Source organism: Pseudopipra pipra, chromosome 6 (genome assembly GCF_036250125.1).
Source record: "Pseudopipra pipra isolate bDixPip1 chromosome 6, bDixPip1.hap1, whole genome shotgun sequence".
Classification (NCBI taxonomy): Eukaryota; Metazoa; Chordata; class Aves; order Passeriformes; family Pipridae; genus Pseudopipra; species Pseudopipra pipra.
The window spans coordinates 6623981-6650018 of NC_087554.1; the positions used below are offsets into that span (position 1 = coordinate 6623981).

A 26038-nucleotide genomic window follows, 5' to 3' on the forward strand; every position below is an offset into this window, starting at 1 on the left:
TTGGTAAAAGTTCAGTTGACCATGAAATCATTGCGTGTGTTGAACTGAACTGAGGATAGAATTAACTTACACCTTGTCTTATTGTAATGGCAATTAAACAGAAAATTATGCATAACTGAAATAATTTTAAGTTCCATCCATTTCATTTTTTCTACTAGTCTTAAAATTGCAATACACAGGAAACATTTTAACTAGGATTTGTACATTTTATTCCAACTCTTTTAGAAAAAATTTAAAATAGGTGTATCTGGCACTGGTTAGTGCAATATATTTCAGTGAGTTCCACAAGGTTATATTTATTGATCTCAGGCCTGCAAGGCTGTTGACTACTCTCTGTTTATTAAAAGTCAAGGAAGACATGGAAATTTTTGGCAAAGTTAGTACTGTAATATTGGGACAATGATGGGTGATTTATGAAACACATTCTGCACTCATTGTGGCTGCTCATATTCTTGACTCAAGTATCAGCAGTTTTTAGTCATCTGACCCTCCATCTTTTGAATTTTAACTTCTGTGGCATGTACTGAAAGAACGAAGAGAGCAGAGGAAATGTATTTCTGCATTCCAAACTCGCTTAATTTTCAGTTAAATAATTTAATTGCAGAGTCCCTGTAATGGCAAAAAGCAAGAAAATCAACAGGTATGATATACTCCACTCAGTACACACTTCACTCATCGTTTCTGCTACTCAGCTCGCTCAGTTGCTTTCTCCCATCTCTTTTTCTCTTAGTTGACCAAGGTATGTCCTCTTTAATGTATGTGCTTTACGAGTTGTTATAGGATTGGGATGCCAGTCATTAATTTAATTGTATCCATTATATTTGACTGATTTTATACAGGTCAGTTGTGACACTGATTACATACTGAAGAAGGAATATTTGGGAAATTTGGAAAATCATCAGGAAAGTGTGATCTACAGATGCCTATGTCTCTTCTCTGCCTTCATCCTTCCCTCTACATTGTCTTTCAGTCCTTTTTCTTTCTCCCATTCAGTGACTGCTGCTTCAGCTCCCTGGGCACTGAGAACCCTTTGATACAGGTAATTTTCTCTCCCATTTGTAAGTGACCTGCAAGGTACCTTCATAAGAAATTCCTGATATTGTCACAGAAGGATATAGCATCCACAGGTCCTCAGGGGTGGCGATTATAGACAGTTTACAGAAAAGGGCTGAGGAATGTCACATATTAAAATGGGCCATCGTGGTCATCCCTGCTGACCTCATGCTCCAGAATTTCATCTCTAATTATCTATGCATCAAGGTTTATGATGTGCAACCCAGTAAGAGTAGATCTTTCAGAATCTTTAATCCTGAATTTTTGTCCTAAACCATAGAAAGATTATGGGAATTTGCTGTGTCTCAGACACCTATATACATCTTCCATACAAGAATTAATTTTAACAATTAGGAAGGAAATATTATCTAAATGACAATGTGTAGAACCATTTTGTCGTGGTAATAATATTGCTCAGCCTTCCTACATGCACCAACAAGCTTTACCTTCAAGTCCTCCCTCTCTGTCCCTAATTTTTCCTATATCTGTCTTCAAATAATTGTTTATTCATATGCCTATTCATCCTCTTATTTTTTTGGAAGTAGACTGTCAAAAATGTTACCAGAACATGTGGACACTAGAAGTTGAAAGTGTGGGGACCTAAGATTGATTATATGGAGGACCAATGAATATTATAGCATTTCACAAGGAAACTTATGTGTATTTCCTCTGAAAGGGTTAGTGGCAAGGTATGGAAATAACCTTATGTAAGGAAATGTGTTTGTGTTGGGGCTCCAAAGTTACTGTGTCAAATTTGAAAGCCAAATTCTAATGCTGAAGTGTGAAAGAAGTGTGAATCTTAGTGCATCCATAACTGTGATGTTGCAACTGAAACTTCTCCAGCATTCCTATGAGGGACATGTCAGTGCACACCTGGCACTGTGTTTCCATCACTCTTGCTCATGTAATATTTAATCCAACCTTCAGTGTTCTGTTTTTCTTAGCCATTATACTGGGTGTTGCATTTGCTTGTCTGCTTTCAATACTCGTTAGAAAAAGGTCCATAGACAGTATCTATGAATGCAAACTATATCACCTGTTGTTAGCTTATTCTTTGGTACAAACTGACCATACCAAGATATGCACAACCAGCTTCACCTTCAAGATCTTACAACTCCTTTTTCAGTCCTTCCCATTGGTACCTGTGCAAATGCTCACACTGGATTTGTTGAGTGACACCTGGAAAAGCCTCAGCTTAACTCCCTGCGTAAAATTCCTCCTAAACTTAGTAGGAATCTTAAAACTTCAAAGAACATGTAAACCTTGAGAAGCTTTTACTGGAGATGTAACTGCTGCTTAGAGGAATGGTTTTCAACTTCTCTAGAAAGTAGCAGGGCTTTTAAATTCAGGAGACACCTTAACAAAATTGGTCCTCTCATCTCAAGCTGGTTTTTATATTGAGATGACATAAATTGGATTTAAATGGCTTCTTATTTAAAAAAAAATAAATCTTTCTCAAGGTCAGATAAAAACTGTAAGATAGTCAACTGCATGCAGGAATCTGCTCCTCACCTCACCATCCGTTGCACCCCTGTGCATTTTTAGGATATATTTTCAGGGATTTTTTTCTCCTTTTTTTTTTTTCTGACCAAAAAATTGGATGAGCCAATGAAAATAGTCATGCCCAGAGGCATCCGAATTTTGCTAACCAGATCAAAACTAGGAGGTCATTTAATTCTATACTGATACTCACATAGTACATGGCTAGAGTTCACCATAATTAAATATATCAGCACGCTGATGAAATGCTCTCATTTAAGTAGCACTCATCACAGCAGTTAATAGTCCATCGAAAAAGCATAATAATAGTATAGGAATACAATAAATAACAAAAGATGTGTGCATTTTCATTGGCCAGGAATTAATATCTCCTGCTCAGAGAATAGGAATTTGCTTATAGTGCAATTTTTGAGAAATAGCCCAGCATTAATTGCACAAATCAAGTTTTCCCAGCAGATCAGCGTACAAAGAAATTAATATACATAAAAAATAAGGGTCAGCTTGATGTGTGTTTCAGCAATCAGGTTAAAAGAATTCTTTCTGTGTAATTATACATAATGTGTTTTGGTTAAAACAATTTAATTAAGAGACTATACACTGTGAAAGAGAAAAATAAGTGGGCTGTTTGACTGGGGCACTGTTATGGAAAGTGATAGCATGATACCATTAGGAAACTCAACAAAACAATCTACATTCATGCATTTAGAGAAGCAGAAGTCTGAACATCTGTTTCCCGCTATTGAATTCACAAAACGGGCTTTGCTGTGCAGGGAATAAGTGAAAAAACCCCAACATTTGGAGAAGATTATCTCTGACATTTAACAAAATGCTAAAATGTCACAAAAATGACGTAAGATGAGAACGAAATGACTGAAATTAAGGTGTGCTAAAGGTTAGTTTGGCAAATGAAGCACTGATAGACAAGAACAAGCCAAACCTCTACCCATAACTCTTTTGAAAGTGTACTGTAAGAATGATCAATTTATCAACAGCATACTTTTTTGTTCAAGGTAGACTACCAGGTGGCATGAAATGGTTTTGGAGAAACATGCAATAAAGAAGAGTTCCCCGTGATATTTTTTTAACTAGGAAAAAAAAGAAAAAAGTGGCAATTAAAAGATGTGCCTATAAGTGTTAAAAAAATTCAGAGATAGTAGCCAAATTAAAGAAAAAATCGAGTTTTATCTTGGATGTGAAATTTTCCTTTCTCCTTTTCTTCTCCTTTTCCACAATCAAGAGTCTTTGAAAGGGAGTAATAATAATAAAAGAGAAATGGAACCAAGAACCGACTCGCTGCCAAGGGCTGTAATACAATATCTCAGCATTTCAAGGGTAAATCAGTGTGAACTGCGTTTGCCGTCCCTCTGAAAAAAAAAAAAGTAAGTATTTAACTTCCGTTCAGTCAGTGCGGACTGCTGAAGGATAGGAAATCGGTGTCAGAGAGGGAAAAAAAAAAAAAAAAAAAAAAAAAAGGAGGGTTTCCCAAAGCGAGCAGCGAGCGGAGCGGACAGAAGTATGAAGAGCGGCAGCGCCGCTGCCACCGCTCTGCTCAGCTCCGCTCGGGGGGACGGCGGCGGCTGCCGGGGGCAGGGGGCCAGGGAGTGCGGCCCCGGAGGGGCGGCGGGAGCCCTCCCTGCCTGTCCCCGCCAAGGTGGGAGCCCTGCCTGCCTGTCCCGGCCAAGGTGGGAGCCCTGCCTGCCCGCCCCAGCGGGGCTCGCTGCCGGCCCCACGGCGGAGCCCGCCGCGCCGGCTCCTTTAAATTGAGGGCGTTTCGCGCATCTCGCCGGCTGCCTTCGAGTTTAAAGAGAAAGGGGCCGGAGCGAAGCGGGAAGGTGAGCTTTGCCCGGCGGCTCTTCGCTGCGGAGTAGGTGCTTGTGTTTGCTTTCCCCCCGTGTCCCGAGGCAGCGGCAGGGCTCGGCTCGGCGGGCACCGCGCTGCACGGCTGCCCGTGCCTGCCTGGTTGGGGGGTTTTGTGGGGTTTTGGTGTGGTTTTTTTTTTTTTTTTTTTTTTTTTTTTGTTGTTGTTGTTTTCCTCCCGCTCTCTGACTGTGGGAGTTCGAAAGCATCGCGGAGGCGGAATGAGAGCGTGCGCGGGTGCGGGACGGAGGTCCCGGAGCGGTTCCCCCGGCGCTCGCCGTGGCCAGCCGGGGGGTTGCTGGCCGCCTGCCCCGGGCATCCCGCGGAGGGGCTCCGTGGTCCTGCCCCCGAGGGGCAGACCTGGGAGCAGCGCTTCCAGCGCTCATGGCAAAGCCATTAGCTCAGCCTGACTGTGGAGGGGCTCCGAGGAGGACAAACCGCATCGGGTTCCGCGGCGGGTGAGAGCAGGGCGGGCAAGACGGAACGGAGAGGGGGGTTGGCTCCTGCTCCTACTGTGCGCTATCCCCCGGCCCCAAACTCTGGCTTGCCTGTGAGGCTGCTTCACGCAGTCCTTGGGGTGCCGGCGGTGCGAGAGGAGGAGGAGGAGGAGGGCGGGTTTCTACGTGTGCAGAGCCCGTGGGAAATGGGAGCGCCCGCTCGGGGGCTGCGGCAGCGGCGGGCGGGAGGCGGCCGAGCCCCGCTCCCTGCAGCGCTCCCGGCTCGCCCCTCCGCCGCCCCCGGGGGCAGGAGGACGAGACCCCTCTCGTGACAGAAGCCGCCCCTCCAGGTTCTTGCTTTCCTCTTCAGGCTCTAGATTCAAATGCTCCGAGGGCAGAGTTTGCTCTCTAAGGAGGAGGCTCTGTTCCTTTACTAGTGCCCTACGTATGAAGGTTGCTGTCTTCCTTATCCAGGATCGCTATCAGCATCCTGCTGCAGTGGTGTGTGTCATCCGAGCCTGCTACGTCTCTGCGTGCTCCTAGGGGAGAAGGGCTCTTGGGACACCAGGACGGGTGCGTTGCAGGCTCCCCAGTGCAGTTACTGCATACTTTTGACGTTACTCTGAAATTAAAAATTAACAAAGTGTTATTCGTTTTCCATGTACCTTAAATTATGTATATTTTTTTTTTCATTGTGCAGCAGATGTTGTGCCAAGTGTAATGGTTTTGTGACATGGACTGTGATTTAATAGGAAATTTCTAAATAGGACATTTCTAAATTCTCATCGGGTGGTGCCATAGGCATTATACCATGGTACCATAGTTGTAACCACAGCCAAACCTAGGTGGAGGTGGTGAGGTGCTGAAGAGTCAGTACTGTCCTCAAGTTCTAGCTCTCACTGACTTTAGCCCACTTACTTATTTGGTCACTTTATTTGTTTTATCCCCAGTCTTATTTAAATTGGCACACTTACTATCCAAAGTACCTCTTCAACTCCACTTTACACCTCTCAGTTAAACTTAACACTAATTTCAGGACAGGATTTAGAAATGGAACATCATAATTAAAAGCAAAGCTGACGACTGGGAGTCAGCTTGTAAGCACACTATGCAGACAGTATTACAGCAAGAGACACGCTTCTGCTCCTTGTAAGATACAATATGCCAGTTTAAATATGTATTTCGTTTTCTAATTGGTGGAGGTAGAAACTTCTTTTGTACTAATTTTTAGTGGTTAGTTTGCTTAGACAAGCAGAAAAACATACAATAAGAGCCAGGTAATGAGAAATCAACTTCAAAGTTTTTGGACTGTGTTAGGAATCAGGCTCAGTTTCCAGAAGTTATAATTTTATGAGCAAGTATATATTGAACATTCCTGAAGGTTTTTTTCAGTCTACGTGAGAAGGACTTTCTGCTTTCCTTTGGGTAGAGGAGACATTATCAAGGCAATAAAATTGTTTCTGCTAGGCATAGTCCTGAAAATGTCTAGGCTTCCAATGATTAGATCAGATTTTTAAATGCAGTTAACTTTGTTTTGGTCTGGCTTCAGACCAAGAGCCTTACAGGTCTAAACTATTGGTAAGCTGTTGTGCCAGGTTCTCCATCCTCCCCTCGAAGCTCTGCACACGTTTGTAACGTATATTCATAACGTAAGGGACAAAGGCTTCTTGTGATTAAAGCTTACTTTATCAGTGTAGATCACATTTTGATGTAAGCCATGAAAAATTCTAATTGATTAATGAGTTTCAGATGGTGGTTCCCCTTCAGTGCCCCTCCCCCTGCTCCTAAATGTACAGTATGCTCCAAGTTAATCTGGGAAAGCTCCAGAAACCTTGGGCTAAATTGGTTGTGGTATAGTTTATAAGGATAATAAAATAACTAGAATAATTGAATTTCCTTATAAAGATATGCTCACTGCATTTGTCAGCTTATGTTTTATCTGCTCGTTTATGGCAGTGAGCAAACTAAGATTACAGGTACGTGTATTTAGGAGGATGCAGGCAAGAATGACCTGTTGTTTCCTACAGACAGGAAAGCTCTGCAATAGCTCTTGAAGAGGATCTATGCAAGGTAGTAGCAGAATCACTTTAAAAGTGATTGTGTTTGTTTTTATGTATGTAAAAGGGCAAAATGAAAGTGATTTCTGTAGTAAACTGGCAATTGCAGGTGGTAAAGACTGACTTGGTAACATATATCAGTGAGTGGCAAGTCTTTGGGTTTTTTCCTAACTGCTTCTTTTAGTCCATTTTAAGGATTTCAAGTAAGGGAGCTTTCACAGTTTCACTAGGGGAAATCATTCCACTGTCTGGCAGATCTCATCATAGGGAACAGTTTCTTGACATTAAAAATACCAATTACAGAAGTTGTTACTTACTTCTGTGGCTCTCAAAGGAAGGCATCCCTACATCTTCTGTCCTTCTCTTTCTGCATGTATGTGTGTGTATACACATTTGTATGTATGAGTGAGGGGATGGAAAAATGAGCAGTTTTTAGTCTGTGGACTAATGTTATACTCTCCAAATCTGAAAAATATGCCAACACTGGGATGGGAACATTGAAATCAGTTTTAAAATGTGAATGTATTTTTGCTGTGTCTGTAAAACTGTCACTTGATGATGTGAAAGTGGGGGCAAGATGTTGTAGGTATGGGCACCAAATTGTGGGCAGCTTCACTTCTGCTTGCACAAATATGCATTTTGTTCTGCAACTTAATCTGTTTGTGAACACTGAATCTTTTACTTCAGCTTCTTTTGCACCCAACTTGCCATTACAGTAAGTGAATACTTCACACAGTCCACTGAAACTCCAGTAATGTTTCAAAAGTTCTGTTCTTTTCCATCTGCTTGAGGTGATTAGAACAGGCAGGGAGATCCAGCAGAGGCCCTTGCCAGATACTCATGAGCTCTGTTCTGGCTTTTGATCCTCTGTCTCCTCTCTTTCCAGGATGGCTGCTTTCCAATAGCATTACCTTCTCTCTAAGACAGCAGGAGATTGTCTGCAGTTATAGCTGATACCCCTCTGTCAAAGCCAATGTGCAGTCTAGCACTCAAGTTCCAGTTCCTCCAGAGAAAAACTTGTGCTGCTGTTGTCTAAGTTGCTGTCTGCTCCCTCTGCCACTGACTGGAGAGCTGTTGCACAGTTGTGTGCATAATAATGTTTAGTTTCTTCTACAAGTAATGGCTAATATGCCTCCTGAGTCACAGCACATCTCATTGCACAAGCTTCAAGCCTCCCTATTTAATACTGTGAAGATTTTCTGAAGAAGAATGCTTGAACCCTGGGTCCGAGGCAGAGTTTTGCCACCTTCTGTTCTAGTTTTCCAGCTCTGTAGAGCAGCTAGGCCACTGAACTGGCATATGTGCTAATCTTCAGTCCTGGATAACTCTGGTTTGGCTGCCAAATGCACAGAGCCAGTCAATGAGCTTGCCTGCTAAGGCAGCAGTGCCTGGGTGGGCCAGTCCAGATGTCTACACACAGTGTCCAAGTCAAGCTGTTACGGTGCAAAGGGGACACTGTGTAGGACCTTTGCATCAGAGATGATTTGATTGATCACTATATAGAGTTCTGCATTTGCTTTATGGTGTATTTTTTCCCTCCACAGACTCTTTTAGATATATTTTGATTCTTTTCTAACTGAATACAAAGAAAAATGCTTGTTCCACTGGATACTTAATGTCTGTGCTAGTTCTTAAGCCAAGTCATAAAGAGCGAGTGATTCAGCAAGACTTCTTCATTCCTGACCTGGAAGGATTGTATGTAGGAGCAAGTTAAAAGAAATGGTTCAAGCCTCCTTTTGTTTGAGAATTAATACATATGTTGTAATTAGGAACCAGGCTGAAGCAACAATGAAACTCGTGTGATACAGAGGGCACTGCATAGCCAGCAGCTTCCCAGTGTAGGTTATGCATCTTGTACTGGGGCTGGATGAGCAATTTGGAGTAAAATCTTGCTGGTTTATGTGATTAGCTAGCAGGGTGGAGCAGGTGTATTTTCTGTGTATGTCTGTATACATATGCATACCTGCACTCTTTTATATATGCATTTTTCCTATATAGAATTTTCCCCTCCTCTTATTATATATACTCAGTTGAAGAAAATTATTATCACAATTTTACAGGTAAGGAAGGCGGTTGGAATAGGAAAGGGAATTGAATCCAGGGATCTGCAACTGTGAGGGCTTCACTGTGCATCCAGTTCTACTTTCTAGATTAAACAGTCTTTTCCTCCTGTGTGTTTTGAGTACAGATTCTTGATTCCTTTTGTTCTACCAGTTAAGCCCAACAAAAGCCAGTGGAATTACAAAAGATCACTTGTTTGATTCTCATTGCTTTCACCTGATGATCAGTGATAACAATCAACAGCTAGTGTAAGTTACACTACTGGCAAAATACAAGCAGTGAACTACAATACAGAGGCAGCTAAATGCACTACTGTAAAGCAAAATAAGAACTTCACTGTTTGGTAGGAGCAAGCAGAGAGAAACAGGACCTTTCAGTGTGTTGAATCTGATACAGGTCACTGGGTGTACTGTGAACTATCCCACACTGAATTCTTCATCTAGACAATAAGTCTTAGGAATTTGAGATGTCATCCTCTTATTGAGAGAGGTGGAAAAAAAAAAGCTGTTGTGCATAAATATGACCTGTAACAAAACAGAATGGAAAGTAGTTAAAGACGGTTCCTTGTCCCCATTCCGAATAGCAGGTGGAAGCAGTTGCTTTAAAGCATTCAGAGGTAAGTTTTGAAAATGCTTCTGCATATCACGTCAGCCTCAACAGTTTATAGAGAACTGTAACATTCTGTAAAATATTTGACATGTTTGTGTTGGCTAGTTTTGAACAGCTATATATATGATGATTTGATGTTGCTGTTAGAAAGTAGTGAGATTAGGAAACCCAATATTTTTTGGCTACTTTTGTTCATACTTTATATCTGCCAAAAAGGAAAGGATGAAATAGTCTTTGGAGCCAGAGGCTTGCCTCAGCTGTGGTGAGGTATCCTTGAAAGCTGCTGTCTGCCTTTGAGGCAAGTTAGCCCATTTCTCTGACCAAATTCCTCACTGATAAATTGTCAATAAACTTTTCTTCAATTCACTAGAAAATAGGTATGTTTGGATATTTTAGGGAAGGGAGTTGAAGGTGTCTGAGCAATGAGTCAAGAGCCTGGCCTTGACCATGGGTAGAATCTTCAAAGGGGTCTTGGAAGAGCTCAGGACTCAATTGCTCTCATAATACCTCCACATAACTAACTCATTTTGTCTTCTTCACAGATCCCAGCTACTGTGTGATGAAGCTGTAATAGTTAATGTCTGGGCTACTACAACTAATGAAGTAGATAAACATTTTAATGAAACTTGGGCACTTCAGTGCTGAAGTATTGTGGAGGCTTAAATTAAATTTACAAGTGCAGTAGCGATCAGTGTTTGCATGAAAAATAATTCAGAGTTTGATACTTTCTGATGCTTGCAGTTTGATAACTGACCTGCTGTGTTACTTGTAGGGTTTGTGACAGGAGATGCAAGTAACTGATTATGCTCTGCTCCTTGAGAGCATAATTTAATTTTAAAAATCCAAGGTAGAAATTTTGTGGCTCTGATTCTAGCAGGGAAGTATTTTATTGAAGTGTAGAGCAGGTTTTCAGAGAAGTAGGGGGGAAGGGGAAAGTTCATCTTTTCATAAATTAAATTAAAGAAAACTTACACAGAAGTAAGGTTGGACTGTGTGTGATTTGTCTGTGATTCTTCAGGGTTTTCAGTGTAGATTTTCTCATTTTCCAGTCCTCACTTTGCATGTCTGCTTCGTAAATAAACCCATGCATTATTGTTAATTTAGGGCTACTGTTTCAAGCAGACTATAGAGATACCTGAATCATTTTCATCTTCTAGAAATTTTTGTCACCTATCTGCCTTTCATCATCTTTCCAGTTTCCCATTCTAAGAACCTGTGTCCTATTTAAACTACCTAACCCCCTTCTTGTCTCTGTATCTTCTCTCTTCTTACTACCACAGTTACTTAGAAACTCAGGCACCCTTGCATCCTCCAAAATCTTTGTTCTCTCACTTTTCTTCCTTCAGGGAGTCTCAAGTCTCTTGAGGCCTTCACTAGGCTTGATTGGTGAGTTAGGTCAGTATGAAATGTATTTAAAGACAACCCTGTATTTTAGAGATGAAGTGACATCTCAGCTCCCTGAAATCTCTGCTCTGTGCCTCCTCAGAAACCAGCCTGAAGGGTAAACAGACTGCAGTGCTTGTTTCACAGGCTGATGGGGAAACCCAAACCTTTTTCATGTAGCAATCCCAGAAGCCTTCCCTCTGTTTCCTCTTAAGAAATGTAACTTTCAAACCTTAGAATGACTTCAGCCCCACCAGTGACAGCGGCGTGTATTGTATCTGGCTGGCTGTCAGGCATATCATAATGTTGTTGATTAATTAGCCCCCAAGTCCCATAGGGCACTTCATATGCATGGCCTTGGAAGTGATGAAGGAGGTGGACCTTTCCTGAGGTGAAAGAAAAGGGTGTTGCCTCTGTTGTTTCCCTCCTGACACAACCCAGCTCAGTGTGTGTGTGCCCTTCTAGCAGGGCAGACCCTACTTAAGGTTCTGTGATTAATATTGCTGGGTGCATCCTTGAAATATAACAGAATTAACTGAGGTTGGAAGGGACCTCCAAGGGTCATCTAGTCTAAACCCCTCCAAAAAGCACATATGAGCTGTGAAATTATCTCCAGTGAAGAGCTACAATGTCTAACTGGTTCCTTTAGTACAATGGTTCTGCTTTTTCAGGTACATTTTTCTGATCTGTATGTAAAGAGAAACAAATTGCAGGATTTTGGTTCCTAAATACTTAGATATGCAGGTGTTAATAAACTGAAACACTGGTGCAAAAAAGTACTTTGCTTTATTTGTGTGCTGTATATGAATTGAACATTCAGGAATGAGGATTTTTTTTAAGTTACATTTTCCCAATATAATCTCAGAGGTCATCCGAGAGAACAATCTAGTTTCAGTTCTGGTTCTCACTGTATCAATGGAGTTTATAGACTACAGAAATCAGTCAAAATTTATTTGAAGACTCTTTCTGGAAAGAAAGTATATGGCAGAGGTATTTATACTTGATTTTCCCCATGTAATCTTTGAAGACAAGGTGGTGTCAACCATCTTGCCTCTCTTTCTTTCCAAAATGAAGCAGTGATTTGAAGGACTAATTTGTGTGGTTCTGAGTGACTTAGAGCAACTCTTAAATATACTGTTATTGAAATTCCTTAGTTGTTGGTAGCTTCTAGTCTGAATCGATCTATTTTGAGAGTGACATTCCAGATTGATTTTTGCAGAGCTAACAGCCTAATTCTTCTCCCTCCCTCCCCTCCCTCACACCCTACCCTAAATGAACAGGTATGATTTGAATTTAATTAACCAGGAAACCATAAATCCAATCTGACATTTTTACAAAGTCAGCTTTCAGAACAGAGCTGTGCTTCAATTGCGTACCAGGGTGCCTTAAACTTCTCTGCTCTGAAAGGATACATGAAGATTTTTTTTGTTGTTAGAAAAACGTGAAATCTACTCATAATTCAGAAATGCATGTTTATACAAGAGAATAAATCTTTTTTTAAAGTCTATTTTCCCTTCTCCCCAACTGAAAAAATTGTCTAATTTCAGTAAGAAATATATTTGTAGTGAAAACTGTGTCTGTCTCAAGGGCAAGGTAAACTTCAGGATTTTGGGATGAGGTATTGTCAACAGGAGCTTAAGGAGATCTTTTTGTAAGCATGGAGTTTACTTACCCAAGTATGGTTAAACAATGCTGGAGTATTAATACAAGTATATCCCAAGTAGCATTACATATTGTAGCAGTACATACATTTGGGAAAGTCAGTTACAGCACAATTTTATGTTAAGGCAATTGGTTTTGGTTTTGATTTGTTTGTTTGTTTTTTTTTTACATTTAGTAAGTATTTTCCTTTTTTGACAAAAGAATTGTTTTCAGTATTCTTGTTATTCCAGGCTGTAATGGATAGTATAACAAATTGTTCTTTTTTTTTTCTGTTGTGGTTCTTAAAGTCACAAACAGTTCTTACCTGGTTTGAAAGGTATGCAAAGGACAGAAAGAAACAGTGTTTGCAGAGTGCCATAAGTTGAAGCCAGCTGACATGTGTAATCACATTTGGTGTGGATCAACCAGCTGACAGAACTATTCCTTATGGATCTCACATTCACTTAATGTCTGTCTAGTGCCACCTCCACAAGACCTGGTGGCTGCTTTTCAGCAAGCTCCAGCCTGCCAGGCAAGGAAGTGTCTCAGCTCGTTGCTACAAGTATTAGAGTCTAGGTCCGAGGTTCTTTCAGAGAGGAAAAATAACCTCCTTCTAAAAAAATTCTTTCTTCAGCACACTTCTGCCACAGGTGGGGAATTGGTCCCTCAGGAGCAGAGATATAGGTCCAGTGGTTCTAACATGTCTGGCTGCTGCAACTCCCAACACCTAATACGTTATGTGTTAAATATTAGTTGTCTTACCCGAAACTAAAGCTGCAGTGTGTCGTCACTGAAGCAGAGGAGGATTTGGGAAGTGGGAAGTCTTGAGTGACCAGTGCTAGCTGTTGTGCTGCTTTCTGAAGAAATTATCTATTCATTCAATATATTTAGTGTAGGTTTTTTCTTTAATTATTCTGAAGCTGTAGAATAGAATTTGGTTACAGAATTTATAAGTTGTTAGTAAGTTTGCTGTAGTAGTGTAATTTGGTTGTTCCCATGTTTTTCTTGGGCCTGATCCAAAAATCTCTGAAGTTCTCCATTTAAATTGAATGGGTATTGGATCAGGCACCATAGTGAGTTGTTAGCTTTGTGTAAAATGTTTATTTTTATTTGATTTTAATCATTCCTTCCAGTATATATGGTCATGTGTTGGCAACATGTGTAGCTTGGTGAGTACAAATGAAGTTGACGTTTATCTGTATGATTTAATCGCTTGCAAAAAAAAAAAATCTGTTAACAAAACAAAGCTTTGGTTTGCAACCACATGTTAGAGCCACATCTGGTTATCTGACATCTGATCTCTTAGAACTGTTGTTACTGTTGCTTTCAGAGTCATACAATAGTTCTAGTTGGAAGGGATCTTAAAAGATCATCTCACACCATGGGTGGGGACATCTTCCACTAGACCAGGCTGCTCAAAGCCCCATCCAACCTGGCCTTGAACGCTTCCGGAGATGCGGATCGTCTTCGGCGTGGGATTATCTTCTGCAATTCTAAAGATGGAACCTATGAAACTTTACTTGGTATAATGAAGTGCTCTTTTCTTCTTTTTTTCTTCCTTTTTGGGTGTAATGAACCAGGTCCAAGGAGCGGATAAGCGATGTGCACTGCCCTGAGCCCCAAGGCACGCGGGCCTGGCCTCTCTGACATGCACCAGTACAGTCAGTGGCTCGCGAGCAGACACGAGGCCAACTTGCTGCCAATGAAAGAGGATTTGGCCCTGTGGCTCACAAACCTGCTGGGTAAGGCACAGTAAGATGGAATTCAGGGACTGGGCAGTAAGAGTACTCTTTCCACTGGGAATTCAGACTCTTTTGTACATCAGAAATAAAGGTAGTTATGAATAGGTAGCTACTTCCACGTAGTGCAACTGCTGGCAAGGTCAGAAAAGCTAATGAGTAATTTGCCTCCACAGTGTTTCTGTAGCATAACTGAACCTTATTACATATCTCCTGTTTGTTTTTTCAAATTCCCCTCTAATTTTTTTTTTTACATGTGTTTTCTGTATTAATACCATTAAGCTGAATGATGCTAATTACTGCCATCACCTGTGTTTTCCATTTTTATTGATAAGCCTCCTAAAGAATACAGGTGTACTGACTGTCTTGAATAGAAGGAACCATTAAATAGTTCTTTGCTGACCAAGCAGTCTAGTAATTGATAAGTGCTGCCCAAGGCAATGCATGATAAGACTTCTGGAAGTCATTCGTAGAGGGGTTTGACCTACCACAGCTGGACCTGGGGATTTACTGGTGGCAACTGTATGCCTTGGTGTGTGAAGCCAAAGCATGTTGTTGTCAAAAGAGGGTGCAAACCAAACACCCAGAGAAAAAAATCAGGTACATGTGAAAGAAGAGTGAGATTGTCCCTGACAGGAAGGAGACAATACTTTGAGATACACAAATCATTCCTGAAGGTGTACAATTTAGAAATTATGAGCCAGGGAATAATATGCTGTTTCCTGAGATCAAATTAAGGAAAAATGGCTTTGGGGTGATCCCTGCAAGTCCAAAGAATACCACCAAACAAATCTATGACTTGTAGAATACCTCATGCTAAAGGAACCATGCCAGCAATTCCTCTCATTAAAGAAAGAGAAGAAAATATTTCGGAGGAGGTGATGGTTGCATGAAACTTTTGTTCATGTTATTTTGGAGGAAAATTTGGATAAGCACTTTTAAATCGGTGTGTGTGGTTTTGGAGGATTTATTTAATTTTTATTTTATTTTCTGAAAGTCTGTTCTGCTGAGGCATGGGCAGTGTCTTGTCATGGCAAATGCTGTAGTTAAACTATCTCAGTCAATTGATGTCATACAATAATGAAGTATATCCATTGTCTTTCATCTGTACTGTATTTACTCCTTTTTTTAAGAGAAAGGGAAATATCACCTTTTAAAAGATGTAGTCAATAAGTACAGTGTCAGTAGAATGCAAGAACACATTATTTTTCAGGTAGATGATACCCATTTTAGAGTTGTAACAGTTATGAATCCATAACTGCAGAAGTGGCATGTGTTTTAAATGACATACTTGTGTGGTACTTCAATTTAAATTAATGAGTTTAGAATATAAAATTGTCTAGGCAATTCCGGAACAAAGTTCAGAAATACTGACTTTTCATTCCAATTACCACAGGACAGCAATCCAAGTGACTGTTTTTTGAATCATAAGCAGCACATTCCATTAAGGATTCAGTATATTGTTTAAATGTTTTAAACAATGAAGTTTTCGTGATCCACTCTAAAACAAATAGAACCTTGTTTGCAGTTGGTAACAGAGTTCTCCCACTGATAAGTTTAGGAATGAGGTCACTTTTTGAGCAAGGAAGTAGCAACCAGCAGGAGGTTCTGAAATGCCAACTATAATTAAAAATCTGATTTTTCATATGGACACCAAATTCTGCACTGCAGAACTAAATGGGTACAACCTTCTTTTAATTAAGCAGCATATACAGTTCATTTGCTTAATGCATCCCCCCCACACCTTCTCACACCAAGCTCTTCTTTTCTCAGAGTTTGTGCTGAAGAATTGAAATTACAGTGATTTGTTAAACCACTTTGAATTCCTGTGTAGACATTGTTATTCAAATTAATAATTCAATTAAGTTAAAATTCACATTCAGAATAAATTAAGTGTAAGTGAATTAAAATAATTATTATTCATAAAAGTATATTAACTCAGAGTTCAAATTTGGTTTAATTACTGCATAATTTGAATTAACTTTAAATAGAGTAGGGATGTGTGAGCATGTTGCTGTGTGATAAAATAGATATGAATTTACAGCATGCTGTTACCTTGTAAAAACCTGTTTGTACTGTCTAATTTTTCAGCATCCGAAAGGGTAGAAGAATATGGAAGACTTTTTTTGTTTGTTTTGTGGTTTGTCCTTTTCTTTACATGGGACAAATAATGTATTTTGCATTAATGGTCAGTAGATTTTCACATGCAAGGATGTGCAAGTAGCACAGAACAAATAATGCTGTGTGTCTCCACACCTTAGCTTGCTCTCTCCTGTATCTTGTGTAGCCTCATTGTAAGTGTCTTTTATGTATGTATAGTAAGCTTCATTTATGCCAGTTCTAATGCAATAAGGTTTCTCAATTTTTAAAGCACACAAATATGCATTTAAGTTAATTTTTGCCATTTTGGTTCATGTTTTGTTTCATCTATATTTTAGTCATATGTACTCAACATGGACATAGAATCTTTGCAAAGAAACATAGATTAAAAAAAATAATAGTATTTTAGGCAAAAATAGGGCTGAACCTCTTTGAAGCAGCTTGATCAACTGATGGTGTTTTAGGAAATTTTTGTGGAGAGGCAATTGTGTCCTGCACAGTGTTACTGGAAGTTGAAAAGATTACGGTCTTGCAGTAGCAAAGCCTGGTGTGGGTTCAAAATTACAAACTGGAAAACATTTTCAGGACATTGTACTTTATAATATGAATGAAGGATTTTGATTTCAGACAGAAGGTAGGCATAGCTAGAGTTTGACCTTACCCAGTTGGTAAATTAGAAAACTGAGATACGTGGCGCAGCTGGAAAATAACGCTGTGAGAATCTTTAACCCTGTGACTTTAAACATTTTATTCTAATTTAACATGTTGTGGTTTTGGAGTTTTTTTTTTTGGTATACACTACTACTTTTGTGTGCATTTTGTTAATTATTTTTGGAACCATGTCAGAGGAACTCAGCTTCTGAGAGGACAGTTTGTCATTACAACTCCATTGCTGAATAGATTTTAGCTGTCTGTACTCTGGGGGATGGAAAAAGGACATTGCAGATGAACTCCATGTGTCAGATAGCATTAACTCATACAATATTGTACCTTATAGCATTGTGGGGGTTGTGGTTTGCATGCTGGAGAGAAAGATTGGAGCTATGGGTGTTGTGTCTCTTACCTTTGCTTCTCTCTGCTGAGCTTTGGTGCCTCAGTCGAGAGTGGCAGTGGCAAAGTTAAAAAGATGTGTTAACCCAGCTGTCTTGCAAGTCATGATCATGTCCTAGCCTTGCTTTTAGTATGTATAGAGCCAGTGAAACACTTGGGAATGCCTTCATGACTGACAAACTCCAAATTTGGTAGATTATATGTATATACTTTAGTAGAATGCTCTTGTGGATGCTGAAAAGTTCTGTTCACCTTTAGCAAGCTACACATGGGAATTAGCACACTTGGGCCGTAGTACTCTTCTAGCAGAGGGAAGATGGCAATTTGAAAGGTTTGCTTGCCTGCCTTACTCTCCAGGACTTTCTTGTTTACTCTTGTGTGTCTGCAGAAGCAAAGTGGCTGATGTGAGGAGGGGTGGGCCTCACCACCAGCCTGGAGTTTAGCACAGGTACAGAGAGATGGTCTGTGTTTCCTCTTTGGCTATTGTGTGGAGCTCTCATCTTTCTACTCATTCCCAGAATTCATTTACAAGCTGCAGAGGGTTATACTGTCTTTTACTCCATCCAGCTTCATTTGGGACGTGGGACCACACCTTGGGCACGTGTCTGAGCTTCAGGGTTTCAATGCTGAGGCCTCTTCCAAACAGCTTTCTGGGCTTCAGAAGCTCGTAGCTGAGTGGCTGGAGGATGCAGGGTGCTGAGGAATTGGACATGTAAATGTTGAGTGTTGTTTGCACACAGAAGTTTCTTGGATACAAAAGAGAAGGAGGCTTGGATAAAAAGGAGCATAGGGGCAAGGATGTTAAGGGAGTTGAAGACCAGGCTAGGTATTTAAAGGTGTGTTGCAGGAGGTGTAAAGTTTGGGATTGAGGAGTAGGAAGTATTGTGCAAGAGAACTCTTTCTTTGATTCTGAATTAAATCTCATTCAGCTTAGTGTTTTTGTTCCACTTGCTGTCTAAGGGGGTTCTGTAACAGTATGTTTATTTTCAACATCAGTTTGTTCAGATCAAGCCAGTGGGAAATGCAGGTCTTTGAATGTCTTGATATTCAGACATTTTAATGCTGATACTTCCAGTGATTCTGCTGGCATTGGTACAGTTTCTCTCTTAGTTGAGTGGCTTTATCTAATTCTCTTTAGTATCAATGTGCCTTTGGAATTGTTTATATATCCCACTTCAAGTAAGTGATAATGTCTCAATGCTTTCAAAACCATTGCTTCTGCTGTCAGTTTGTGGGGTGTTAACAGAGTAGCCTTGTCAGAAGATAACTAGTTTTGTATGTGCATAAAATCACTGGCCTTTTGTTTTCCTTATTTTTGTCACATTTTGTTATTTTGGGTTTAAGCACTGTAGATGTGTTTCAGAGATTCACCCCAGTGACATATTTCTATTCAAAAACTACTAGCTTTGTGTTGCTACCGAAATGTACAATTAAAACAGTCTTTCAGCTAGTTCTGAGGCTGGAGTCAGTCTTACACTGTATTTATTACAGCAAATGTAGAAGAACTGAGTGCAATAATAGAGGAACCAACTAGGTTTTTGGTACTTTGGGTCTTTCAGTCCCTCAGCCTTCTGTTGAAGGCTCTGGTTGTCCGAGGCAGCCCGTAGGGAATGCTTTGTCTTCGACCTCTTGGACACACACCCAGGGCATGGTCTCTTTTCAGCTATTCTGTCATGAACCTCCCAGACTGGTTGCACTGTGACTCTACAGATAGCTGCTCACAGCTTGCAAGAGGTAGAGCAGTTTGACTTTTTCGGGGGCACCTGGTGGTTGTGGTAAAAGAGAGGGTAAGCAGTGCTTGCGAGGTTCCAGAAAGCCTTCGTGTTCCTGTGTGTGTTTTTTTTCCCCTCTCATACTTTCAGTGTTGTTTTTTTTATTATACTTAATGTTATTACCATTCTATAAAAATATTGCAACTGCTTTCTTGTAATTATAGGGGGAGTTATACATTTTTAATGGAGTTTAATGTTTTTTCCATACAAATACACAGAGCCTTTTTTTTCCCCTCAGGTTATGAACATTACTCTCATTTGAATCAATATATTTCAACTGTTAAATATGTCAGAGTGTCTGTTTTAGCAAAGAAATGCCACCTTTTGGAGCCATAAAATATAGTGAATTGAAAGCTGACACCTAATATTCTTTTCATTGGATACAGATGTTCAATGCAAAATTCATTCTTTCAGATTTCATAAAGGGGAACAGAACTCAAATAATCCAGCTCGGTGTACGATATGCAGTGACCAAATTGCTAAAGCACTTGAAATAATATAACTGTATTGTTAAATAGCAGAAGAAGATAAAAGACTTTTTCCATGTCTGTGTAAAGAGAAAATGTCTCTAAATAGGTTTTATGTTTTTTATAACATTTTATTATTATTAAACAATAAATCTTTGGATCATAGGACTGGAGATATGTAAAATGTGATTTTTCTGTTTTACCCATGTGAAAAATTACATTTTGCAAACTAAAATAAAAATGTTGAGTAAGTTAAAAATATTTGAAATTTAATTTTTTAAAAAGAAAAGGAGCGTATTATAAAATATAATACTCTTTAAAGGAAAGAGATTCCTGTAGCATGGTCCTTTTTCAAATTTAGCTTTCTAATGACTTTATAACACTTTATAAAAATGCTAATGGGGCAAATGGGAAAATATGTAGGCTAGAATGGTGGCAAAGGCTTTTGAGGTGCTGAGATGTTCCATTTTTTATCTGTGGGCTATTATAATTTCAGTTCTGGCTTCATCTGAGCTGGAGACACTGTAAAATATTATCAGTTAGGGATAAGCTAACTGCATGTCTGCAGTGTTACTACTGCTCTCTTGCCTGGGGAAGTCATTTAGGTATACAGGAGCCATGAAGTGGGCTATATGGCATATGGAATTAAGAGGGAATAAAAAAGGGGGAAATTTCATGTTTAAACAGATATTTCTGAAGTAAAAATGTTTTAGAAAAAATAAGTTTAACTTCAATTACTTTATAATGCTGCTATATTCAGTATTGTGACATTGAGTATCAGATTACAATGCACCAGCAAGAAGTTCAGTTTTAATTTTTTATCTGCTTCATTTTTGTAAGTTTTTTTCCCTCTTTTCTGAGCAAAAGATGTAGAAAAGTTTTACTTCACTTTTTTACTTTTCCCTTTTTTTTTTTTTTTATTTTGACTAAAAAATGCAGTGAACCTGTTCTAAACAGAATAAAGTTTTCAGTTTCCAGACATCTCATGGAAGCAGAAATGGATCTGGATGAGGTGGGGAACCACTCTAACTTCAGTTTTTTAATATTTTTCTTTTTTTTTTTTTTTTTTTTTTTTTTTGGCAGGGTAGACTATTGTTACTAACGTGTGCTGTGTGACAATCTGTGAAAAATGAGTTAATAGTGTTATTCCTGTTTCTAAATGACATATATAAATATTAGGGGGGGGAAAAATATCCTATCTTAATAGAAGGAGAAAGAATTAGTCCCTGATGCTCTCTTGGTATTAGTGGAAGTTAAGAGGGCTGAAAAATACAGCTGCTAGTCAAAAAAGTTCCAAAGAGAAAGCACATTTTTTGGTAGAAATGTGAAAATTAAAAACCTTCAGTAAGAAATAGGAATATTTTTACCTGAAAATGATGCAAGGATCCTGAAAGTTTAATCTAGGATGGTAAATGATTTCTTTCTGGTCTGGCCTGCCCAGTCTGATGAACATGCACATCTCATCATGAGACTTGAAATCTCCTCTTCCAGGGGGGTGTAATTACATTGTATTGTAAGGTTGTCTGGTCTGCTGTAGCAAGGAGGACAGTTTGTGGTAGCTGAAATAGTGTCATACAGGATTATATAGTAATTGATATATTTTGAAATCAGAGTATTTTGCCTTCGTTCTTGGAGTGCAGATTTTAATCTGTGTGGCAACTAGATGCATGACACGAAATTTCACTCCCTTTTTTTTTTTTCCTTATGTACCTAACTTTATTTCTGAAAAAGGACTTTCATAGGAGCGTTGCAGTAACTGTAGTATCTTGTGTACTTCTTGCAGGACCAAGTCTTAAGAGTCTTCTGAAAAAAATGTAGTCCTTTCCTTCTTGACAAGATTTTCTACTTCTGCTACAAAATAAACTGTTAGCAACTCTTATGCTATAGCTACACGTGCACACTGGTGTAAACCATTTGCCTGCTGTAGTCTGTCTTTGAAAATATTGTGTTAAAACCACTGGATTTCCATTAGTAAAGTGAAATACATGGAGTCTGATATGCTAGAATTATTTTTCAAATATCACATGCCTTCCCCCCCAAAAAAGCATGGTTTTTTTCATGATTTTCTGTATATATACAGGTGGAGTAGTAGTGAGGTTATTCACTAAATATTCCAAGTAATACAAGTTTTTCAGTTAAAGCGTATTGCAAATTATTGTTGAGGTTTCCATTGATTTTCTCTTTTCACACAAATGCAGTCTGTACTATTGCATGCTTTCTGCCATGTTAACTCTCTGTTTGCTGTTCAGGTAGAGAAATAACAGCAGAAACCTTTATGGAGAAATTGGATAACGGAGCCTTGCTTTGCCGGTTAGCTGAGACCCTGCAGGAGAAGTTTAAAGAAAACAGCTTTGATGCAAACAAGCCTGGCAGAGTAAGTGTTGGTCGATGTTCTAGTGTGCAATATCAGTATCTGGGGTATCTGAACTTTTTTGGTTTGGTACTGAACTTCTTTTTGCACCGTTAAGAGATTTCACGTGTGGAGATTCTGCAAAAGAGCGGGGAGGTGATTGCTCTGTGTAGAAGAACAACTGTATAAAGGTGGGGGAAAGAATGCTTATCTGGTAATTATTAAGGTAACTATGCAAAGCAGTTACCCAAAATATGCAAAAGCAATTACTTGTAATATGTGGAGAATAAGGCAGAACAAGATCTAGCAGTGTGATGTGGTAGCTAAAGGAGAAAATGTGATCCTTGCATTTGTTTGCAAGGGGAATATTAAGTAGCTGTGGGAGGTGTCTTTTCCTCTGAAAACAGCTCTAGGGAGACCAGTAATAAAACTCTATAGTTAGTTTTGGTGCCTCAAGTTTGAAGGTCCTGTTGGTGTACTGGAAGAGGTTTCAGCAAAAAGGTGCAGGAATGATGTAGAAAATGTGAAAGTGAGAAGATCCTGAAGAGTTTTGGAAAGATCAGGTTAAGATCTTGCTTGAATGCAACCTCTCTTTCCTTTAAATTATTTTCATAGGACAGTCTTACTGGGAGAGATTCAAGAGTGCAGCGATTCTGTTTCTGGGAGAAGTTGAATTAAAGGGTCGACACATTAAAACATTTATTGCGAAACTTTCTATTTTTCTTGTGCATTCAGGTACATCTTCCTTGAAAGCTAAAACAGGCAAATAAAAAGCAGGTAAAAAAGAGCCCAAGAACATAATGCATCTTCTATCTTTGTTTTCATAACTTATGTGTAGCAGAAATTAGGGCACAGCATGAATTTTATCAGTTCTTCTGAGAACTGTCAGCCTTGTGCCAGTTGCACCTGTATAAGTTGTTTTTCTTGGTTCCAAGTTCATAATTGTTGTTGCAGAAGAAGTTGTCATGTTTCCTATTTCAAATTATAATCAGGGCTTGTTTAGTAGAGGTACTGGTTGACTTCTGAGTTCCTCTTTATAATATGGTCCAGCTTGTCTTCACCTGTGCCATGGTAGCTTCCAAGTGAGAAAACACCTATGGAAGTCTTTTTGATTAAGCCTAGGAACTAGCTAGACAGAAAGAAGGGTTACTTGTATTTGTTTTTGAGCCTAAATTACATTAGAAGTTGATTAGACATGTGCAGTCACACGTGTTGTCATTACTTAGATTTGTTGGTCCTTTATTTGTCAAACTGGTATAACTGACAATGCAATTAAAAAAAAAATCTGTTCTGCTGCTATTTTCTCTATGTATATTGTTTCATATTTATTATAGTAAGAATTCAAAGAAATGGCACAGTAATAGATTTATGTCATTGTAGACTATTAGGAAGCTCTTCATCCTTTCAGATTTTAGTTTCCTGTGTAGCAGTCTTAGGCAATAGGAATAGCCTACACATTGAAAAATCTGACTTGTGATGCCAAGGAAATTTATGAGAAGATTATACTGTATGAAATTTAGTGCAGTAAGAATTTCACAATCCTCCCCTGAATTGTTATTTTGCACCCTATTAATAATATATATGAAATTTTGAAGCCATTTGACCATTTCTCTGCCCAGGAAAACAGAAACATGGCCTTTTACCTAGGTGCCCCAAAGACTGGAAGAAGCTGCTGAGTTGTGTTGAGTTCAGCTTCTATCAAAATAGATAACTTACTTTTCTACCCGCATATGTAACTTTTAATTATTTTTTTATGCAAACATCTTCCTAGATGGAAAAGCTCCATGCAATATTTTAGGTTTAGTTTTGTCTTAAACAAAGATAGGAAGATGAAATATCCTGTTCTGACTGATATGTACTAGTGATCATGAATTCATTGGGCAGCTCTTTGGGGCTGTCTGGCCAGTTTAGCAGCTATAGCAACAGATGTAAGAAGACATTAAAAGCTAATACTGCATGCACTGACTCATCAGCTGTTTGCCATAATTCCTTAAATTCATAATGCAGTGCTCTACAAAATAGCAGAGGCTAAACCCCTAATGCTTCTGGGTTAACTTGTGCAATATGTTTCTAGTCACTGTTAGTTTTGCAGTTTGTTTGTTAACTAAACTGTATCATTCCCTTTCTTATTAGGGAACACTGAACTTTCTTCAGATTTCAGGAAAACCCCTAGGTCAGCAACAACCTTTTTGAATGTGGAATACATTGGGAAAGCAGAAACCAAAAAAGAGTTGTGCCTCCCAAAATACTTTGTTTTCCAAATCTAAAAAGGCATGTTGATAATAACACTTCCTTTTTGTGTCATGTGGAGACACTTGTGGACACTGGGGGCATTTTCAAAATACATAGGAAACTACTGGTAACATAATGTGGAAATACAGCTTTAAGAGACTGAAGAGGAGATTAAATGGTGTTCAATGCAAAAGTAGTTTTTTAAGAGGCAGAGGAAGGGAATGCAGTTGTAACTTTTATGTATGAAGGAGATAATGGAGTTGTCTTTTATGAGTGACTGAGTAGATTAGGACTCTTGAGTGTGGAAAAAGAGGCATATGATAGAATCTGCAAAATGAGGAAGGTGTGGTAGAAGTTCAGTTTCTACACAGAGACTACAGGACATTGAATGAAGGTACCAGAAGCCAGACAAGCAAAAGGGGGGGAATTGTTTACGAAACAGTTGGACAATTCCTGTCAAAGACTGTTAAAATTTACCTGGGTTCCAGTAAACACTGAATAAGGTGATGGAAGAGAGATTTCTTGGAAGGCTGAATACACAGGAACCCCACTCAGATGAGGAAGTCCCTATAGATGAAAATTGTTGGAACTTCAGAAAGTATGAGAGTCACTCTTATGTTCTGTGTGTTAACTGTTTCCTAGGGATGAATACCCAGCTGGTTGTGCAAGTAGACAAAGGCAACTCTATCCTTTCACAAGAGTCAAACTTCTAAGAAGTTATTTGAAGTTAAATTTTTTAAGCAGCTAAACCATGCTACAAAACCTGATCATTCTGAAAACATTGATGATCCTTTGCTAGAGACAGACAAAACTTTTCTGTTTTAAATGAAAATGGATTTTTTTAACAGGGAGGGCAGTGTTAGAGTGGTGGATGATGTATTTTTTGAGTTCTTTTTTCCTCTTTTTGGAGATTTTTACAGTCATAAATAAACCCAACCATGTACACTTATACAATGACAAGGAGATGACTGCTATCAGTCTTAATAAATGCTCAAGATTTGTATGGTAGTAAGTTGTTGGAACTACCTGTGCTGCTGCTCCTGCTAATGATCAACTGTCTAGAAATTACAGACTTATTATTATAGCAGCAGTTATTCCATAAAAGTCATTCATGTCACAGGATGCCATTTTGTAATTTTCTCCCACTGGCTTGGATTTCATCTCCATGCTCTCCTGCCAGTATTTTACTTTTCCTGACAGATAGTTAATTTGAGAATTTCACAGCTGTATAAACAAATTCAGAGCATCAAGGCATGTGCAGTGTTCACAGAGCCCACATTTGATTTGATTTAGTTTAGTTTAGTAAGACCATTAATTAAGATTTTAAAATAAACATAAATAAATTGTGTTAATAGTTGGTACCATTTTTATAGGCAGGGCTTGTGTTAATGGTTGTTACCATTTTTATAGGTAGGGCATAGTAGTCTGTCCACTATCCTTGAAGCTGCCTATATATTTATGAACTTTTCATTCAAAACTATGTTTTCATGGTGAATGAAAATAGGTTGAAGCTTTAATTATTCTTTTTTCTCCAAGTTCTCAGAGGCTAATCAGATAAATTTCAAGTCAAATCCCTCTTATAAATACTTATGAATAATCAATTGGAACATAAAATTTAGCCTTGTTTTCAGGAAGCTAGTATCTATTGATTTGGCCAATAAAAGAAATAGAAGTAAGTACAAAAAATCAATCCAAGTGCAAATATTTCTGAACTTCTAGAATTTTTAATT

At 39.0% G+C, this 26038-nt stretch overlaps 1 protein-coding gene across 5 annotated transcripts in view; it reads left to right on the forward strand.

Annotated features, from left to right (window-relative positions):
• Positions 1-4037: 4037 nt before the first annotated feature.
• Positions 4038-26038, forward strand: part of GAS2 (growth arrest specific 2) — an 84328-nt gene continuing 62327 nt past the window's right edge. The window contains exons 1-3 of one of the 5 annotated variants that reach the window (XM_064657192.1): positions 4038-4417; positions 14179-14340; positions 21976-22100. In XM_064657192.1, the coding sequence (XP_064513262.1) occupies positions 14199-14340; positions 21976-22100 (267 nt within the window). In that variant the 5' untranslated portion in view covers positions 4038-4417; positions 14179-14198. Of the gene's footprint in view, positions 4418-4729; positions 4869-5401; positions 5421-14178; positions 14341-21975; positions 22101-26038 lie in introns of those variants that run through there. The other 4 variants (XM_064657191.1, XM_064657195.1, XM_064657193.1 and 1 more) reach the window with 4 other exon arrangements.